This window comes from Argopecten irradians, chromosome 11 (genome assembly GCF_041381155.1).
Source record: "Argopecten irradians isolate NY chromosome 11, Ai_NY, whole genome shotgun sequence".
NCBI classification, from domain to species: Eukaryota; Metazoa; Mollusca; class Bivalvia; order Pectinida; family Pectinidae; genus Argopecten; species Argopecten irradians.
Genome location: NC_091144.1, coordinates 42,691,249 through 42,712,483, shown reverse-complemented (window position 1 = coordinate 42,712,483; position 21,235 = coordinate 42,691,249). Strand labels below are relative to the sequence as shown.

At 38.3% G+C, this 21,235-nt stretch overlaps 2 protein-coding genes across 3 annotated transcripts in view; both read left to right on the top strand.

The window, feature by feature from the left end:
• The window catches only part of LOC138335610 (fibroblast growth factor receptor-like 1), a 153,008-nt gene that overhangs the window by 33,302 nt on the left and 98,471 nt on the right, over positions 1 to 21,235 (top strand). Inside the window, exon 1 of one of the 2 annotated variants that reach the window (XM_069284781.1) lies at positions 20,244 to 20,598. The exons of the other annotated variant lie outside the window; for it this stretch is intronic. The gene's annotated coding sequence lies outside the window, so the exon portion shown is untranslated. Of the gene's footprint in view, positions 1 to 20,243; positions 20,599 to 21,235 lie in introns of those variants that run through there. 2 annotated transcript variants of the gene reach the window in all.
• Positions 1,290 to 2,801, top strand: LOC138334652 (protein PFC0760c-like). Its single transcript, XM_069283289.1, has 3 exons — positions 1,290 to 1,299; positions 1,590 to 2,006; positions 2,044 to 2,801. Exons 1-3 carry the CDS (start codon positions 1,290 to 1,292, stop codon positions 2,799 to 2,801), a joined length of 1,185 nt encoding a protein of 394 aa, XP_069139390.1.

Sequence of the window (21,235 nt, the reverse complement as noted above, 5' to 3'; positions counted from 1 at the left end):
ATGTCTGTCCTTAATGTCCTCACCTGTTAATAGACGATAAATGAAGTCTCACACAGGTAAAGGATGTGTATGTCTGTCCTTAATGTCCTCACCTGTTAATAGACGATAATGATGTCCCACACAGGTAATGATGTAGGTCGACAATGATGTAGTAGACGATAATGATGTAGTAGACGACAATGATGTGTAGTCGACGATAATGATAATAGACGATAATGATAGACGATAATGATGTGTAGACTGTCCTGAATGTAGACGACAATGATGTAGTAGACGATAATGATGTAGTAGACAGGTAAAGATGTGTATGACTGTCCTTAATGTCCTGACCTGTTAATAGACGATAATGATGTAGGACGAGGTAATGATGTAGTAGACAACAATGATGTAGTACGACCTTAATGTAGTAGACGATAATGATGTAGACGATAATGATGTAGTAGACACACAATGAAGTAGACGATAATGATGTAATGTCCGACTGTGAATAGAGACGATAATGATGTAGACGACAATGATGTGTAGACGACAATGATTAATAGACGACAATGATGTAGACGATAATGATGTAGTAGACACAATGAAAGTAGTAGACGTATGATGTGTAGACGATAATGATGTAGACAATGACGATAATGATGTAGACTACAATGATGTAGACGACAATGATGTAGTAGCGACAATGATAGACGATAATGATGTAGTAGACGACAATGAAGTAGTAGACGATAATGATGCTAGTGACAACAATGAAGTATGCCGACAATGAAGACGACGATAATATGTAGACGATAATGATGAAGGAACGACCAATGATGTAGACGACAATGAGTAGTAAAGTAATGATGTATATACGATAATAATGAGTAGACGACAAATGATGTAGACGATAATGATGAAGTAGACGACAATGAAGTAGACGACTAATGAATGTAGACGACAATGATGTATAGACGGATAATGATGTAGTACGACGATTAATGTAGTAAGACGATATGATGTAGTAGACGATAATGATGTAGTAACAACAATGATGTAGACGACAATGATGTAGTAGACGATCAATGAAGTAGACACAACTGATGTAATAAACGATAATGATGTAGTAGACCGATAATAATTGTAAGACGAACAATGATGTAGACGATAATGATGAAGTAGACGACAATGATGTAGACGATAATGATGTAGTAGACGACAATGATGTAGACGATAATGATGTAGTAGACGACAATGATGTAGACGACAATGATGTAGTAGACGATATATGATGTTAGTAGACGACAATAATGAAATGTAGTACGACAATGATGTATGACGATCAATGATGTAGTAACGACAATGATGGTAGTAATGTACAAAGTATGTAGTAGACAGGATAAAGATTAGTAGACGACAATGATGTAGACGACAATGATGTAGTACGACAATGATTAGTAGACGACAATGATGATAGTAGACGATAATGATGTAGACGAGCAATGAATGAAGTGACAATGATGATGTAGACGACAATGATGTAGACGACAATGACTGTAGTAGACGAATAATGAAGTAGACGACACATGATATAGACTAATGATGTGTAGACGATAATGATGTAGTAGACGACAATGATGATGTAGACGACAATGATGTAGACGATAATGATGAAGTAGACGACAATGATGTAGACGACAATGATGTAGACGATAATGATGTAGACGACAATGATGTAGACGACAATGATGTAGACGATAATGATGTAGTAGACGATAATGATGTAGTAGACGATAATGATGTAGTAGACGACAATGATGTAGACGACAATGATGTAGACGATAATGATGTAGTAGACGACAATGATGTAGACGACAATGATGTAGTAGACGATAATGATGTAGTAGACGACAATGATGTAGACGACAATGATGTAGTAGACGATAATGATGTAGTAGACGATAATGATGTAGTAGACAATGATGATGTAGACGACAATGATGTAGTAGACGACAATGATGATGTATGTAGACGACAATGATGTAGTAGACGACAATGATGTAGACGATAATGATGTAGTAGACGACAATGATGTAGTAGACGACAATGATGTAGACGATAATGATGTAGTAGACGACAATGATGTAGACGACAATGATGTAGTAGACGACAATGATGTAGACGATAATGATGTAGACGATAATGATGTAGTAGACGACAATGATGTAGTAGACGACAATGATGTAGACGACAATGATGTAGACGATAATGATGTAGTAGACGATAATGATGTAGACGACAATGATGTAGACGACAATGATGTAGACGATAATGATGTAGTAGACGACAATGATGTAGACGATAATGATGTAGTAGACGATAATGATGTAGTAGACGATAATGATGTAGTAGACGATAATGATGTAGTAGACGACAATGATGTAGTAGACGACAATGATGTAGTAGACGACAATGATGTAGACGATAATGATGTAGACGATAATGATGTAGTAGACGATAATGATGTAGTAGACGATAATGATGTAGTAGACGATAATGATGTAGTAGACGACAATGATGTAGACGATAATGATGTAGACGATAATGATGTAGTAGACGATAATGATGTAGACGACAATGATGTAGACGACAATGATGATGTAGACGATAATGATGTAGACGATAATGATGTAGTAGACGATAATGATGTAGTAGACGATAATGATGTAGTAGACGATAATGATGTAGTAGACGACAATGATGTAGACGACAATGATGTAGTAGACGACAATGATGTAGACGATAATGATGTAGTACGATAATGATGTAGTAGACGATAATGATGTAGACGATAATGATGTAGTAGACGACAATGATGTAGACGATAATGATGTAGTAGACGACAATGATGTAGACGACAATGATGTAGTAGACGATAATGATGTAGTAGACGACAATGATGTAGTAGACGACAATGATGTAGTAGACGATAATGATGTAGTAGACGACAATGATGTAGACGATAATGATGTAGTAGACGACAATGATGTAGTAGACGATAATGATGTAGACGACAATGATGTAGACGACAATGATGTAGACGATAATGATGTAGTAGACGATGTAGACGATAATGATGTAGTAGACGATAATGATGTGTATGTGTAGACGATAATGATGTAGTAGACGATAATGATGTAGTAGACGATAATGATGTAGTAGACGACAATGATGTAGTAGACGATAATGATGTAGTAGACAACAATGATGTAGACGATAATGATGTAGACGATAATGATGTAGTAGACGACAATGATGTAGACGATAATGATGTAGACGATAATGATGTAGTAGACGATAATGATGTAGTAGACGACAATGATGTAGACGACAATGATGTAGTAGACGATAATGATGTAGTAGACGACAATGATGTAGACGATAATGATGTAGTAGACGATAATGATGTAGTAGACGATAATGATGTAGTAGACGACAATGATGTAGACGACAATGATGTAGTAGACGATAATGATGTAGACGATAATGATGTAGTAGACGACAATGATGTAGACGATAATGATGTAGTAGACGATAATGATGTAGTAGACGATAATGATGTAGACGATAATGATGTAGACGATAATGATGTAGTAGACGACAATGATGTAGTAGACGACAATGATGTAGTAGACGACAATGATGTAGTAGACGACAATGATGTAGACGACAATGATGTAGACGATAATGATGTAGACGATAATGATGTAGACGATAATGATGTAGTAGACGATAATGATGTAGTAGACGACAATGATGTAGACGATAATGATGTAGTAGACGATAATGATGTAGACGATAATGATGTAGTAGACGATAATGATGTAGTAGACGACAATGATGTAGTAAACGATAATGATGTAGTAGACGACCCGGATTCTAATTTTGATACTAATTTTCACAAAGACAGAGAATGTCCTTCAATAATTTTAATGCAGGGCAAAATTGAGGATTTTACTAGGGTGAAATCAAGTGATAAAGAGCAAATATTTCGTTTTCCATTTTTCCCAAAAGTGTTATTTTTTGTAAAGATAAATATTTCAAACATTTTTTTCACGTTCAAACTCTGAAAATGACTGAGATATGAAGTTTACGATTTACTCAAATGATTTATGAATAAAATATGTAGAATATTTAACAAAGGATGACCTATTTTGACATATTTGTGAAGGTAGTGTTATTGAACATGTACACGAAGAATTCCAGGCCCTTTGGGTCTTTTTAAAATCACAATTGGAAAAAGTAGCCTTCTTTTAAAGAGGCAACTAGAAGTACTTTCGATATAGATGCAAATATCAAAGAAAAAAGTAGTTTCTATGGTATTTTTAACATTAGTTTGAATACCACGTTTGACAGGGTGTGCCTTTTATAAACTAGTTACATGTAGCACAAGAATATAATATTCAAGAGAATGAAAAAAAATAACAAAAGACAATTTTTACTTGTACAGCAAGTGGTGTAAATTATATAAATTATTAAAAAATATCCTTTATCATTTTGTGATCTGCCGATGAATACCGAATTGTGACAATGACTACAAAATCTTATTACTATACCAATACAACTAATCTGTTCCAAAAACATTGATAGTTTTGCTTAATCATCTTAAGGTCGTTTGATATTCTGATTAGCGGTCAGTTTTGACCATTGTCCTGTCACCAGTCATTACAGACAAATAATTTTGCTTTTCAATCATGAACGACTGCAACGGTTAACTGTCTTAAGTCGTTATCAAAATGTTTTCATTAACAACAAAATAATCAGCGGGGTGTCGTGGTCCCGTGATTATCTGACACAAGCTGTCGGCGTCCACGAACGTGATGTGACGTCACCGTGGTCAATTCTTTTGGATTGTCCGAAATCAACTAAATGCCCACAGGTTCAATTCTATGTCTCATTAACCGGCTTGTCCAGCCCATTGTCCGAGGCGATAAGTAGGGTAGCAGAAAAACAACAGATATCCGGACATTGGACTGATAACTGTACACCAAGGACGGATAATATAGTACACAGCGTGACATTTCTGTGTATCTCCTTACATGTTTTAGAAATTTTGACTGCTTTTACAAGGTAAGTGATTATAATTAACGGTAAATAAATACAAATTCTCATTTTGTACAGTAAAAACTACACATTTTATATTGCTTCTTAGAACATTCCGTTAAGTGTAGGACTGATATATATAATAGATATTATGTTACATGTACATTGTAACACGCAAACACATACCTATAATAAAGTATAACTTAATAGAAAAATACCCGGCCTATTCCCAGAACGATGTTTAAGCATGATGTCACTGGAAATTAGTTTTTAAGATGTAGGTTTTGTTGTTTTTTTTGTTGTTTTTTTTTCATGGAAATGATCCATTTGTATGATAAGTTGAATTGGCCATGGGTCCTACTTTGGTTTATTTAATATAACCAGAAAGATCTTCTTGACACGTTTCAAAGGTGAGGGATTTACGACCACCATTGACCATAACTAATGCAGTGTCCACTACTGTTTCCGGCGTTACGATCTGACACAGCTGGCTACTAGATCAGCGTACATGGCCTGTAACCAAAACATACAAAAATGTGGTTAATCCAATTTAATTGCGTATACAAATAACCGAAAAATATCTATTTTGAATTGACAGATAATTATACGCATACATATTTATATATTGCGAAGTGACGCATGCTCTGATGCAAACCAAATAAATACAGGTCAGTCGACCAGTGGTCAGAGAGAATCAAAGACAAAGTTAAACTAAAGGTCAATCGAACACGCCAAGAATTTGATCATCCTAGCTGAAACCACTAACGGGTACTAGTTTTACAGCCCACGTTTGTTTGCTTTAGTTGAAATAATATTTAAATTTGTGATTTGATCAGAACACGACTGTCAAACACTGACATGGCCATGTGTGTACAGTGCAGACAGATAAGGTGGGAATGTTTAAGATTTATTTTAGTTTCATTTGATACCTACTGATATCGGTCTATACGTGTATGTAGTCTTTTATCGTCAAATAACAAATATAGAGGATCTGTAATGAGTGGCTATTTATTAAAGAAAAATCGGTACGCCACGAGTGTAAGATTATATTTATCACATAACTAGTGTTTATGTAAATATAGACGAAACTTTCAATTTCGTGTCTATATATGTCTCGGATTTGACGTTCCCGTCCACAGAGACAATCGCGTGACGTCATATTTTCCATTATAACGTCATTATTACCTGTGACGTCACAATAGTGTTATTACACGTGTGTCATACGATGTCTTTTTATGATGAATTTTGGACGATAGCGGATTGAGAAATTCTTCGAGGTCTCCATGTCCTTTTTACATATAGTCGTGATTGTAGTAATACTACCCAGGTACGTCGTAATTCGACTTAATTAACCACGAAGTATTGAAATTAAGCCGGCTACCTACCCAGGTGTGTGTCACTTACCATGCTGTCACTCCGGCTACCTACCCCAGGTGTGTGTCACTTACCACGCTGTCACTCCGGCTACCTACCCAGGTGTGTGTCACTTACCACGCTGTCACTCCGGCTACCTACCCCAGGTGTGTGTCACTTACCACGCTGTCACTCCGGCTACCTACCCCAGGTGTGTGTCACTTACCACGCTGTCACTCCGGCTACCTACCCAGGTGTGTGTCACTTACCACGCTGTCACTCCGGCTACCTACCCCAGGTGTGTGTCACTTACCACGCTGTCACTCCGGCTACCTACCCAGGTGTGTGTCACTTACCACGCTGTCACTCCGGCTACCTACCCAGGTGTGTGTCACTTACCACGCTGTCACTCCGGCTACCTACCCAGGTGTGTGTCACTTACCACGCTGTCACTCCGGCTACCTACCCAGGTGTGTGTCACTTACCACGCTGTCACTCCGGCTACCTACCCCAGGTGTGTGTCACTTACCACGCTGTCACTCCGGCTACCTACCCCAGGTGTGTGTCACTTACCACGCTGTCACTCCGGCTACCTACCCAGGTGTGTGTCACTTACCACGCTGTCACTCCGGCTACCTACCCCAGGTGTGTGTCACTTACCACGCTGTCACTCACTCCGGCTACCTACCCCAGGTGTGTGTCACTTACCACGCTGTCACTCCGGCTACCTACCCCAGGTGTGTGTCACTTACCACGCTGTCACTCCGGCTACCTACCCAGGTGTGTGTCACTTACCACGCTGTCACTCCGGCTACCTACCCCAGGTGTGTGTCACTTACCACGCTGTCACTCCGGCTACCTACCCAGGTGTGTGTCACTTACCACGCTGTCACTCCGGCTACCTACCCAGGTGTGTGTCACTTACCACTGCTGTCACTCCGGCTACCTACCCCAGGTGTGTGTCACTTACCACGCTGTCACTCCGGCTACCTACCCAGGTGTGTGTCACTTACCACGCTGTCACTCCGGCTACCTACCCAGGTGTGTGTCACTTACCACGCTGTCACTCCGGCTACCTACCCCAGGTGTGTGTGTCACTTACCACGCTGTCACTCCGGCTACCTACCCCAGGTGTGTGTCACTTACCACGCTGTCACTCCGGCTACCTACCCCAGGTGTGTGTCACTTACCACGCTGTCACTCCGGCTACCTACCCCAGGTGTGTGTCACTTACCACGCTGTCACTCCGGCTACCTACCCAGGTGTGTGTCACTTACCACGCTGTCACTCCGGCTACCTACCCCAGGTGTGTGTCACTTACCACGCTGTCACTCCGGCTACCTACCCCAGGTGTGTGTCACTTACCACGCTGTCACTCCGGCTACCTACCCCAGGTGTGGTGTGTCACTTACCACGCTGTCACTCCGGCTACCTACCCCAGGTGTGTGTCACTTACCACGCTGTCACTCCGGCTACCTACCCCAGGTGTGTGTCACTTACCACGCTGTCACTCCGGCTACCTACCCCAGGTGTGTGTCACTTACCACGCTGTCACTCCGGCTACCTACCCCAGGTGTGTGTCACTTACCACGCTGTCACTCGGCTACCTACCCCAGGTGTGTGTCACTTACCACGCTGTCACTCCGGCTACCTACCCAGGTGTGTGTCACTTACCACGCTGTCACTCCGGCTACCTACCCCAGGTGTGTGTCACTTACCACGCTGTCACTCCGGCGGCTACCTACCCCAGGTGTGTGTCACTTACCACGCTGTCACTCCGGCTACCTACCCCAGGTGTGTGTCACTTACCACGCTGTCACTCCGGCTACCTACCCCAGGTGTGTGTCACTTACCACGCTGTCACTCCGGCTACCTACCCCAGGTGTGTGTAACTTACCACGCTGTCACTCCGGCTTACCTACCCAGGTGTGTGTCACTTACCACGCTGTCACTCCGGCTACCTACCCCAGGTGTGTGTCACTTACCCACGCTGTCACTCCGGCTACCTACCCCAGGTGTGTGTCACTTACCACGCTGTCACTCCGGCTACCTACCCCAGGTGTGTGTCACTTACCACGCTGTCACTCCGGCTACCTACCCCAGGTGTGTGTCACTTACCACGCTGTCACTCACTCCGGCTACCTACCCCAGGTGTGTGTCACTTACCACGCTGTCACTCCGGCTACCTACCCCAGGTGTGTGTCACTTACCACGCTGTCACTCCGGCTACCTACCCCAGGTGTGTGTCACTTACCACGCTGTCACTCCGGCTACCTACCTACCCAGGTCACTCGGCTGTGTCACTTACCACGGTCACTGTCCGGCTACCTACCCAGTGTGGTACTTACGCTGTCACTCCGGCTACCTACCCACAGGTGTGTGTAACTTACCACGCTGTCACTCCGGCTACCTACCCAGGTGTGTGTCACTTACCACGCTGTCACTCCGGCTACCTACCCCAGGTGTGTGTCACTTACCACGCTGTCACTCCGGCTACCTACCCCAGGTGTGTGTCACTTACCACGCTGTCACATCCGGCTACCTACCCAGGTGTGTGTCACTTACCACGCTGTCACTCCGGCTACCTACCCCAGGTGTGTGTCACTTACCACGCTGTCACTCCGGCTACCTACCCAGGTGTGTGTCACTTACCACGCTGTCACTCCGGCTACCTACCCCAGGTGTGTGTACTCACTTACCACGCTGTCACTCCAGGGTACTACATTGTACTCAATACAATATAGAGCAATGATAAATGCACATGTACATTGGATCAATACGCATGTATATAACAGGTGTACACTGATATCGTACACATTAGTAGATCAGTACAAACATGTACAATGTGTACTAATACACCGATACATGTACATTTGTACTCAATACACCGATACATGTACAGTGTGTACTCAATACACCGATACATGTACATTGTGTACTCAATACACCGATACATGTACATTGTGTACTACAATACACCGATACATGTACATTGTGTACTCAATACACAGATACATGTACAGTGTGTACTCAATACACCGACACATGTACATGTGTACTAAATACACCGATACATGTACAGTGTGTACTCAATACACCGATACATGTACATTGTGTACTCAATACACCGATACATGTACATTGTGTACTCAATACACCGATACATGTACATTGTGTACTCAATACACCGATACATGTACATTGTGTACTCAATACACCGATACATGTACATTGTGTACTCAATACACCGATACATGTACATTGTGTACTCAATACACCGATACATGTACATTGTGTACTCAATACACCGATACATGTACATTGTGTACTCAATACACCGATACATGTACATTGTGTACTCAATACACCGATACATGTACATTGTGTACTCAATACACCGATACATGTACATTGTGTACTCAATACACCGATACATGTACATTGTGTACTCAATACACCGATACATGTACATTGTGTACTCAATACACCGATACATGTACATTGTGTACTCAATACACCGATACATGTACATTGTGTACTCAATACACCGATACATGTACATTGTGTACTCAATACACCGATACATGTACAATTGTGTACTCAATACACCGATACATGTACATTGTGTACTCAATACACCGATACATGTACATTGTGTACTCAATACACCGATACATGTACATTGTGTGTACTCAATACACCGATACATGTACATTGTGTACTCAATACACCGATACATGTACACTGTGTACTCAATACACCGACACATGTACATTGTGTACTCAATACACCGATACATGTACATTGTGTACTCAATACACCGATACATGTACAGTGTGTACTCAATACACCGATACATGTACATTGTGTACTCAATACACCGATACATGTACATTGTGTACTCAATACACCGATACATGTACAGTTGTGTACTCAATACACCGATACATGTACATTGTGTACTCAATACACCGATACATGTACATTGTGTACTCAATACACCGATACATGTACATTGTGTACTCAATACACCGATACATGTACATTGTGTACTCAATACACCGATACATGTACAATGTGTACTCAATACACCGATACATGTACAGTGTGTACTCAATACACCGATACATGTACATTGTGTACTCAATACACCGATACATGTACATTGTGTACTCAATACACCGATACATGTACAGTGTGTACTCAATACACCGATACATGTACATTGTGTACTCAATACACCGATACATGTACATTGTGTACTCAATACACCGATACATGTACAGTGTGTACTCAATACACCGATACATGTACACTGTGTACTCAATACACCGATACATGTACATTGTGTACTCAATACACCGATACATGTACAATGTGTACTCAATACACCGATACATGTACATTGTGTACTCAATACACCGATACATGTACAGTGTGTACTCAATACAACCGATACATGTACATTGTGTACTCAATACACCGATACATGTACATTGTGTACTCAATACACCGATACATGTACATTGTGTACTCAATACACCGATACATGTACAGTGTGTACTCAATACACCGATACATGTACATTGTGTACTCAATACACCGATACATGTACATTGTGTACTCAATACACCGATACATGAACATGTGTACATTACATGTACTGTACTCAATACACCGATACATGTACATTGTGTACTCAATACACCGATACATGTACAGTGTGTGTACTCAATACACCGATACATGTACATTGTGTACTCAATACATGATACATGTACATTGTGTACTCAATACACCGATACATGTACATTGTGTACTACTCAATACATGTACATGTTACATGTGTACTCAATACACCGATACATGTACATTGTGTACTCAATACACCGATACATGTACATTGTGTACTCAATACACCGATACATGTACAATGTGTACTCAATACACCGATACATGTACATTGTGTACTCAATACACCGATACATGTACATTGTGTACTCAATACACCGATACATGTACATTGTGTACTCAATACACCGATACATGTACATTGTGTACTCAATACACCGATACATGTACAGTGTGTACTCAATACACCGATACATGTACATTGTGTACTCAATACAATTATACATGTACATTGTGTACTCAATACACCGATACATGTACAGTGTGTACTCAATACACCGATACATGTACAGTGTGTACTCAATACACCGATACATGTACATTGTGTACTCAATACACCGATACATGTACATTGTGTACTCAATACACCGATACATGTACATTGTGTACTCAATACACCGATACATGTACATTGTGTACTCAATACACCGATACATGTACATTGTGTACTCAATACACCGATACATGTACATTGTGTACTCAATACACCGATACATGTACATTGTGTACTCAATACACCGATACATGTACATTGTGTACTCAATACACCGATACATGTACATTGTGTACTCAATACACCGATACATGTACATTGTGTACTCAATACACCGATACATGTACATTGTGTACTCAATACACCGATACATGTACATGTGTACTCAATACACCGATACATGTACATTGTGTACTCAATACACCGATACATGTACATACATGTGTGTACTCAATACACCGATACATGTACATTGTGTACTCAATACACCGATACATGTACATTGTGTACTCAATACACCGATACATGTACATTGTGTACTCAATACACCGATTACATGTACATTGTGTACTCAATACAACGATACATGTACATTGTGTACTCAATACACCGATACATGTACATTGTGTACTCAATACACCGATACATGTACATTGTGTACTCAATACACCGATACATGTACATTGTGTACTCAATACACCGATACATGTACATTGTGTACTCAATACACCGATACATGTACATTGTGTACTCAATACACCGATACATGTACATTGTGTACTCAATACACCGATACATGTACATTGTGTACTCAATACACCGATACATGTACATTGTGTACTCAATACACCGATACATGTACATTGTGTACTCAATACACCGATACATGTACAGTGTGTACTCAATACACCGATACATGTACATTGTGTACTCAATACACCGATACATGTACATTGTGTACTCAATACACCGATACATGTACATTGTGTACTCAATACACCGATACATGTACATTGTGTACTCAATACACCGATACATGTACATTGTGTACTCAATACAATACCATACATGTACATGTGTACTCAATACACCGATACATGTACATTGTGTACTCAATACACCGATACATGTACATTGTGTACTCAATACACCGATACATGTACATTGTGTACTCATACACCGATACATGTGTACGATGTTACTCATACCCGATACATGTACATGTGTACTCAATACACCGATACATGTACATTGTGTACTCAATACACCGATACATGTACATTGTGTACTCAATACACCGATACATGTACATTGTGTACTCAATACACCGATACATGTACATTGTGTACTCAATACACCGATACATGTACATTGTGTACTCAATACACCGATACATGTACATTGTGTACTCAATACACCGATACATGTACATTGTGTACTCAATACACCGATACATGTACATTGTGTACTCAATACACCGATACATGTACATTGTGTACTCAATACACCGATACATGTACACTGTGTACTCAATACACCGATACATGTACAATGTGTACTCAATACACCGACACATGTACAGTGTGTACTCAATACACCGACACATGTACATTGTGTACTCAATACACCGATACATGTACATTGTGTACTCAATACACCGATACATGTACAGTGTGTACTCAATACACCGATACATGTACAAGTTGTGTACTCAATACACCGATACATGTACATTGTGTGTACTCAATACACCGATACATGTACATTGTGTACTCAATACACCGATACATGTACAGTGTGTACTCAATACACCGATACATGTACAATGTGTACTCAATACACCGATACATGTACATTGTGTACTCAATACACCGATACATGTACAATGTGTACTCAATACACCGATACATGTACATTGTGTACTCAATACACCGATACATGTACATTGTGTACTCAATACACCGATACATGTACAGTGTGTACTCAATACACCGATACATGTACATTGTGTACTCAATACACCGATACATGTACATGTGTACTCATACACCGATACATGTACATGTGTGTACTCAATACACCGATACATGTACAGTGTGTACTCAATACACCGATAAACATGTACATTGTGTACTCAATACACCGATACATGTACATGTGTACTCAATACACCGATACATGTACATTGTGTACTCAATACACCGATACATGTACATTGTGTACTCAATACACCGATACATGTACATTGTGTACTCAATACACCGATCATGTACATGTACATTGTGTACTCAATACACCGATACATGTACATTGTGTACTCAATACACCGATACATGTACATTGTGTACTCAATACACCGATACATGTACATTGTGTACTCAATACACCGATACATGTACATTGTGTACTCAATACACATACATGTACATTGTGTACTCAATACACCGATACATGTACATTGTGTACTCAATACACCGATACATGTACATTGTGTACTCAATACACCGATACATGTACATTGTGTACTCAATACACCGATACATGTACATTGTGTACTCAATACACCGATACATGTACATTGTGTACTCAATACACCGATACATGTACATTGTGTACTCAATACACCGATACATGTACATGTTACTCAATATGTACATGTACGTGTACTCAATACACCGATACATGTACATTGTGTACTCAATACACCGATACATGTACATTGTGTACTCAATACATCTATACATGTACATTGTGTACTCAATACACCGACTACATGTACATTGTGTACTCAATACACCGATACATGTACATTGTGTACTAAATACACCGATACATGTACAGTGTGTACTCAATACACAGATACATGTACATTGTGTACTCAATACACCGATACATGTACAGTGTGTACTCAATACACCGATACATGTACACTGTGTACTCAATACACCGACACATGTACAATGTGTACTCAATACACAGATACATGTACAGTGTGTACTCAATACACCGATACATGTACACTGTGTACTCAATACACCGACACATGTACAATGTGTACTCAATACACAGATACTGTACTGTGTACTCAATACACCGACACATGTACACTGTGTACTCAATACACATACATGTACACTGTGTACTCAATACACCGACACATGTACACTGTGTACTCAATACACCGACACATGTACAATGTGTACTCAATACACCGACACATGTACATATGTGTACTCAATACACCGACACATGTACAATGTGTACTCAATACACCGACACATGTACAATGTGTACTCAATACACCGACACATGTACACTGTGTACTCAATACACCGACACATGTACAATGTGTACTCAATACACCGACACATGTACAATGTGTACTCAATACACCGATAAATGGATATTTTTGTGTATGACGTAAAGACGTTATTTATATAAATGACGTACGTACTGTTAAGGAGAGAAAACGCTTCGTTATAAAAGGACAAAAACAAAAACAAAACAAAAAGCACGCTAATGTCGTCATTCCCGGGCACCATGAATCTTTATGATCCTGACGGAGTACACACTATGCACTGTCTACCCTTAGTACCACATGTGTTAAGTCTATGTAAGTATTGCGGGGTACACATACTTTGGTCTCCAAGTTACCATACAAAACACAACCAATATTACAGCAGGTGTGCGCTAGTTAACCGCTTGTATTTTGTTTTGAAATGTTTAGTTGATATTTCGCCAACAATGTTGACCGTCCATTTGATGTCTGGATGAAATGATCCTTCTCGTCATCCCAAATAAACGCCAATATATATTGTTTATTCACAGATTATGTTACAATGCGCTTAATCATGACCCAAGCAGTATACGCGAGACGTGTTCCATGCAGGAAATTGTGTTTTGTTCATTTGAGCGGCCTTTTAAACTGGCTGACCAGTTTTCGAGCTACATACATGTAAAAGTTACATTCCATAACCAACATGTCACACAAATTATGCCCTAATTTACATAATTATGCCTGTTGTTTAACATAATTAGGCCTTTTTTTACATAATTATGCCCGTTGTTTAACATAATTAGGCCTTTTTTTTTTACATAATTATGCCCGTTGTTTAACATAATTAGGCCTTTTTTTTACATAATTATGCCCGTTGTTTAACATAATTAGGCCTTTTTTTTACATAATTATGCCCGTTGTTTAACATAATTAGGCCCATTTTTTACATAATTAGGCCATTTTTTTACACAATTAGGCCCATTTTGTTTTACATAATAAGGCCATTGTTTTACATAATTAGGCCATTTTTTTACATAATGAGGCCATTTTTTTTTAACATAATTAGGCCTTTTTTTACATAATTAGGCCATTTTTTTTACATAATTAGGCCCATTTTGTATTACATAATTAGGCCATTGTTTTACATAATTAGGCCATTTTTTTTACATAATTAGGCCCATTTTTTTTACATAATTAGGCCATTTTTTTTACAACATTAGGCCATTTTTTTTACAACATTAGGCCTTTTTTTTTTTACATAATTAGGCCCATTTTTTAAACATAATTAGGCCCATTTTTTTTTTTACATAATTAGGACCATTTTTTTTTACATAATTAGACCATTTTTTTTCACATATTTTTTTTACATAATTAGGCCCATTTTTTTTTTTAATAATAATAGGCCATTTTTTTACAAAAGGCCCATTTTTTTTACATAATTAGACCATTTTTTTTACATAATCAGGCCATTTTTTTTACATAAAGGCCATTTTTTACTAATCATTTTTTTACATAACAAGGCCATTTTTTTTACATAATCAGGCCCATTTTTTTTTTACATAATTAGGCCATTTTTTTCACATAACAAGGCCATTTTTTTTACATAATTAGGACCATTTTTTTTACATAATTAGGCCATTTTTTTTACATAATTAGGCCATTTTTTCACATAACAAGGCCATTTTTTTTACATAATTAGGCCATTTTTTTCACATAACAAGGCCATTTTTTTTACATAATTAGGACCATTTTTTTACATAATTAGGACCATTTTTTTACATAATTAGGCCATTTTTTTCACATAACAAGGCCATTTTTTTTTACATAATTAGACCATTTTTTTTACATAATTAGGACCATTGTTTACACCATTGTTTACATAATTAGGACCATTGTTTACATAATTAGGCCATTTTTTTACATAATTAGGACCATTGTTTACATAGCCAGGCCGTCTTTCATCACAGATTCCATTTTTGAATTATGTGTACTGAAAAAGACAAGTTTATGTAAATTTCCCTCTGCTTTGTGACCTGGCGGTGATATGCTAAGGCGTACGGCAAACCTCTCTTGATACGCCTCTGTCATTATTTGCCGAACTGTTTACATATATCATCAGAGGTTAACACAACTGAAGTGCCTGTGGATTTATGTGAACTTCTGATCGCCACAACCCTATTATACCCTAATATACACATTGGATCGGACATTTAACGTGCTGCAAAACCAACAGTCTCAACTCACACTTACACTATAGTTATCAATGAGTCTTAAGGCCGTCATGAACGGCACATAAATTTTCAAATAGCTCATAAATTTAGAGAGGCTATGGAAAAGTAGTAAAGTTAGTGTCATGGCACGCGAGTCTATCCTACCAGTGGCAGTGTTCCTCGGGAGGGCTGCTATTAGATCTCAGTGATATCGGGATCAGGAGTTCCCGGATAAAAACTCTCTCCGTGTCTATACAGACAGAGAAAAATGCCAAAGTGTTTTGCTGAAATAAGTTTGGATTGAAAAATGTTACCTAGTAAGTGAAGATGTTTCTTAATACTAAAAGAAAGTGAAGAAATCAGGAAAAATAATTTTAAAAAGATGTAAACGATATTGGTGGCAACTGACCATTGACCACTGACTACTGACCACTGACCAAGGTAATTAAAAAAGAAAAATAATTTTTCCATTTTGAGGAGCATTTTTATTTCTTTTTGTCTATAAATACAAGTCTTTATATAACCTGTCAGAGATACAAGTCTTTGTATAACCTGTCTGAGATATAAGTCTTTGTATAACCTTTCAGAGATACAAGTCTTTATATAACTACCTGTCAGAGATACCATCCTTTTTATAACATGTCAGCGGTACAAGTATTTGTATAACCTGTCAGAGATACAAGTCTTTATATAATCTGTCAAAGATACAAGCTTTTGTATAATCTGTCAGAGAAACAAGTCATTATATTACATGTACATGTCATAGATACAAGCTTTTGTATAACCTGTCAGAGATACAAAGCTTCATATAACCTGTCAGAGATACAAGTCTTTATATAACCTGTCAGAGATACAAGTCTTTATATAACCTGTCAGAGATACAAGTCTTTGTATAACTTGTCAGAGTTACATGTCTTTATATTACATGTACATGTCATAGATACAAGTCATTGTATTTCCTGTCAGATACAAGTCTTTGTATAACCGGTCAGAGATACAAGTCTTTGTATAACCGGTCAGAGATACAAGTCTTTGTATAACCGGTCAGAGATACAAGTCTTTGTATAACCGGTCAGAGATACAAGTCTTTGTATAACCGGTCAGAGATACAAGTCTTTGTATAACCTGTCAGAGATACAAGCTTTTGTATAACCGGTCAGAGATACAAGTCTTTGTATAACCGGTCAGAGATAAAAGTCTTTGTATAACCGGTCAGAGATACAAGTCTTTGTATAACCTGTCAGAGATACAAGTCTTTGTATAACCGGTCAAGGATACACGCCTTTGTATAAGCTGTCAGAGATACAAGTCCTTGTGTAACCTGTCATATATACAAGTCTTTGTCAGAGATACAAGTCTTTGTATAACCTGTCAGATATATAAGCTTTTGTATAACCGGTCAGAGATACAAGCCTTTGTATAACCGGTCAGAGATACAAGTCTTTGTATAACCTGTCAGAGATAACACTGAAACCATTTTGTAACGAGCCATTGGATACACCAGGCTTCGAATTCATAGATCATAGTCTAAGAGAAACACGGGGCTACAATTACATCTCAAGAAAAACACTATATATTCTTTAAAATTGAATAAAAAGGGACAAGCAAAGTAATACGAAGACTTGGAGATCTATAAAAAAACGGGAAAAGCTTGGTGGACGGATTGATTTGTCCTGTACTAAGGGGGTAATTGAGATAATAAATGACTGCTTTAATAGGAGTGTCAGTTTCTCTGCCTTCACGATGCCGATCATTGCTTGCAGATCAGATGCCATACAATGGTCGCCTCGTGCAATTAAGGATTTTTTTTAAAAATAATAAACTGTTGTATAATGGCGTATAGACAGTTGGTCATCAAATTGGAGCAAGATTTACGGTAGAAACTGTACTAAGGGAGATAATACGGTGTCACAAAGGGAGAGAATCCCAGCTATGTCGCGGCTCTTTAAACAGACTCGTGGAGGGTATTCAAAGTCTGTTTTAACGTTTTTTCCGCATTTTACCTGAACCCTATTGTTACTGTTGCCGTTATCTGGAAAAAATACACATAAAATTTAATTATTTCGCCGATAAACGGCAAACGCAAGCGCCTGCAAGCCATATTGTAATTTTCAATAGCGTGAAAATTTGCATGAATGACAGCGGATGACTAGAGTTAGACGTATATCATAAACGAAATCAGAATAACTAAGTCTCATAAAACCTGTTCATTGAATAATTATAATAATTGTGTCATCCATTTTTCTTATCGCGCATGTCATCGGCAATAATAGCATAATACAGTAAAAATCTGCCTCCTATTTGCGCTTGGCTTGGTGTATAACGATCATCTAAGCGCTTTAGTTTCACGATGTTGATGGTTTCAGTATATCCGATGTAAATTTATAAATAGTTATGTGTAGAATTTAGGGCCATAATGTTAACGCTGGCCTATATATTCACGCTTTTAATATGCATGTGGTATTGAATTTATGCAGCGAATGTCGCTTGTCCCTTTCTCTATGTAGAATAACTCACTGCTTGTTTGCACTGACATTTCCCACCATTTTGAAATGAACAAATGTTTTGGTAAGAGCGCGCGGCTAATGGAACTGATTTTCTGAAATAATAACTAACCGAATTCTCGTCTATAAAAGTAACAATGCCATGATATGATTTTTTTTCATAAGAGCACCCACAAGAGAAAAGTGTCGATAAAATATTGCTATACAGCAAACCGTTTTCTGGCTGTATACAATTTAAAATCTGTTTTTTTTTTAATGAGGCAATTTTCAAACGGTGTTATATGTGGCCAGAAATGTATGTACATATATGTTTCTGATGTGGCCAAACACTCACATAGACTTCATTCACTTGTAAGTATTTCAATATGAACAATAAAATTGATAGATAAATATTACACTTCATACTTCCATACATGTATAGCGTTTGTATTGCGCTACGTGCTCCCTTCTATAGCAGTTCCTCCATAATTTGTATTTAATCGGTCAGATTACAGAGTAAGTATACTTTATCATTTTAACGCTTCACGTGCTGAAAAGTCATAGATTTATTTATTTTATGACATTATTGCTCCCCCTAGAATTGGTTGACCCGCCACAGAGACGTGCGTCCTATCGGAGGGTTGGTGTGTGTGTGTGTACTCCGCTCTGTGATCATTGCAAATTTTCCGCTTTTGACCACCAAGAGAGGAGATAGGCTGAATATAGGCGTGTGTGTGTGTGACGGCAGTAGTAGGCATTCGGAGTTTTTATGGCGAGTGGGAGAGACTGACAATGAGTTTCATAGGCACGTTGTGTTCGGATACTAGACAGCAGACGACTTAGTGTTGTGTGAAGTTTTATTATAACATAATTTATATGTTAGCATATCAATTATCGCGGATTTATGTGAAATAACGAGGATTCGTTTTGTTGGATATTATAGCGTTTTGTCATGGGACATCGGATTTAAATGCCGGTGTAGCACCAAAACACTGGTATACATACAAGGTAATTACACGTATTTATTTCTAAGACACAGAGCTTATTGATTGTGAAATATATTTATTCTTCAATTAGAGCGCTTTTATTCCTCTAACAAATCAATTAATTTTAATCTGTACTCCTGGAATGTTTTCAGTCCAAATATTTGTCAGTCAATATCGTTAAGATGATACATTTATATGTTTTTTTAAATTATGAAGATAATTTTTAGTATTTGTAATATAATTAAAATTGAGAATTTGGTGTAAAATATTTTATCAATTATTAATAAAAGAAAACTTTCTACTACACGTAATAGTAAATAATATTGTTTCTAATATTAAATATGTACTGATGATAGGGACAGTCGTATATACGTTGATGGATCCCGACGCGCTCTCTAAATGTACAAAGACATAAGGACACAACAAGCCCATCAATTTCAGGTTGACACGTTGCCTTTGATATCAAACTTTTACCTTTTTGACGTCACGACCACTAAACCACACTTGTAACATTCTTATTCAGAATAAAATGTCGTTTAGCAAAGATTAACATGCTGGAATCAGAAAAATTGTGTCATCCGTAAAATTTGTACCCAACAATCGATTGTTTTATTGAAATTTTATCTTTTAATGCGGCTGTCGTGTAACTTGTCTGCCAT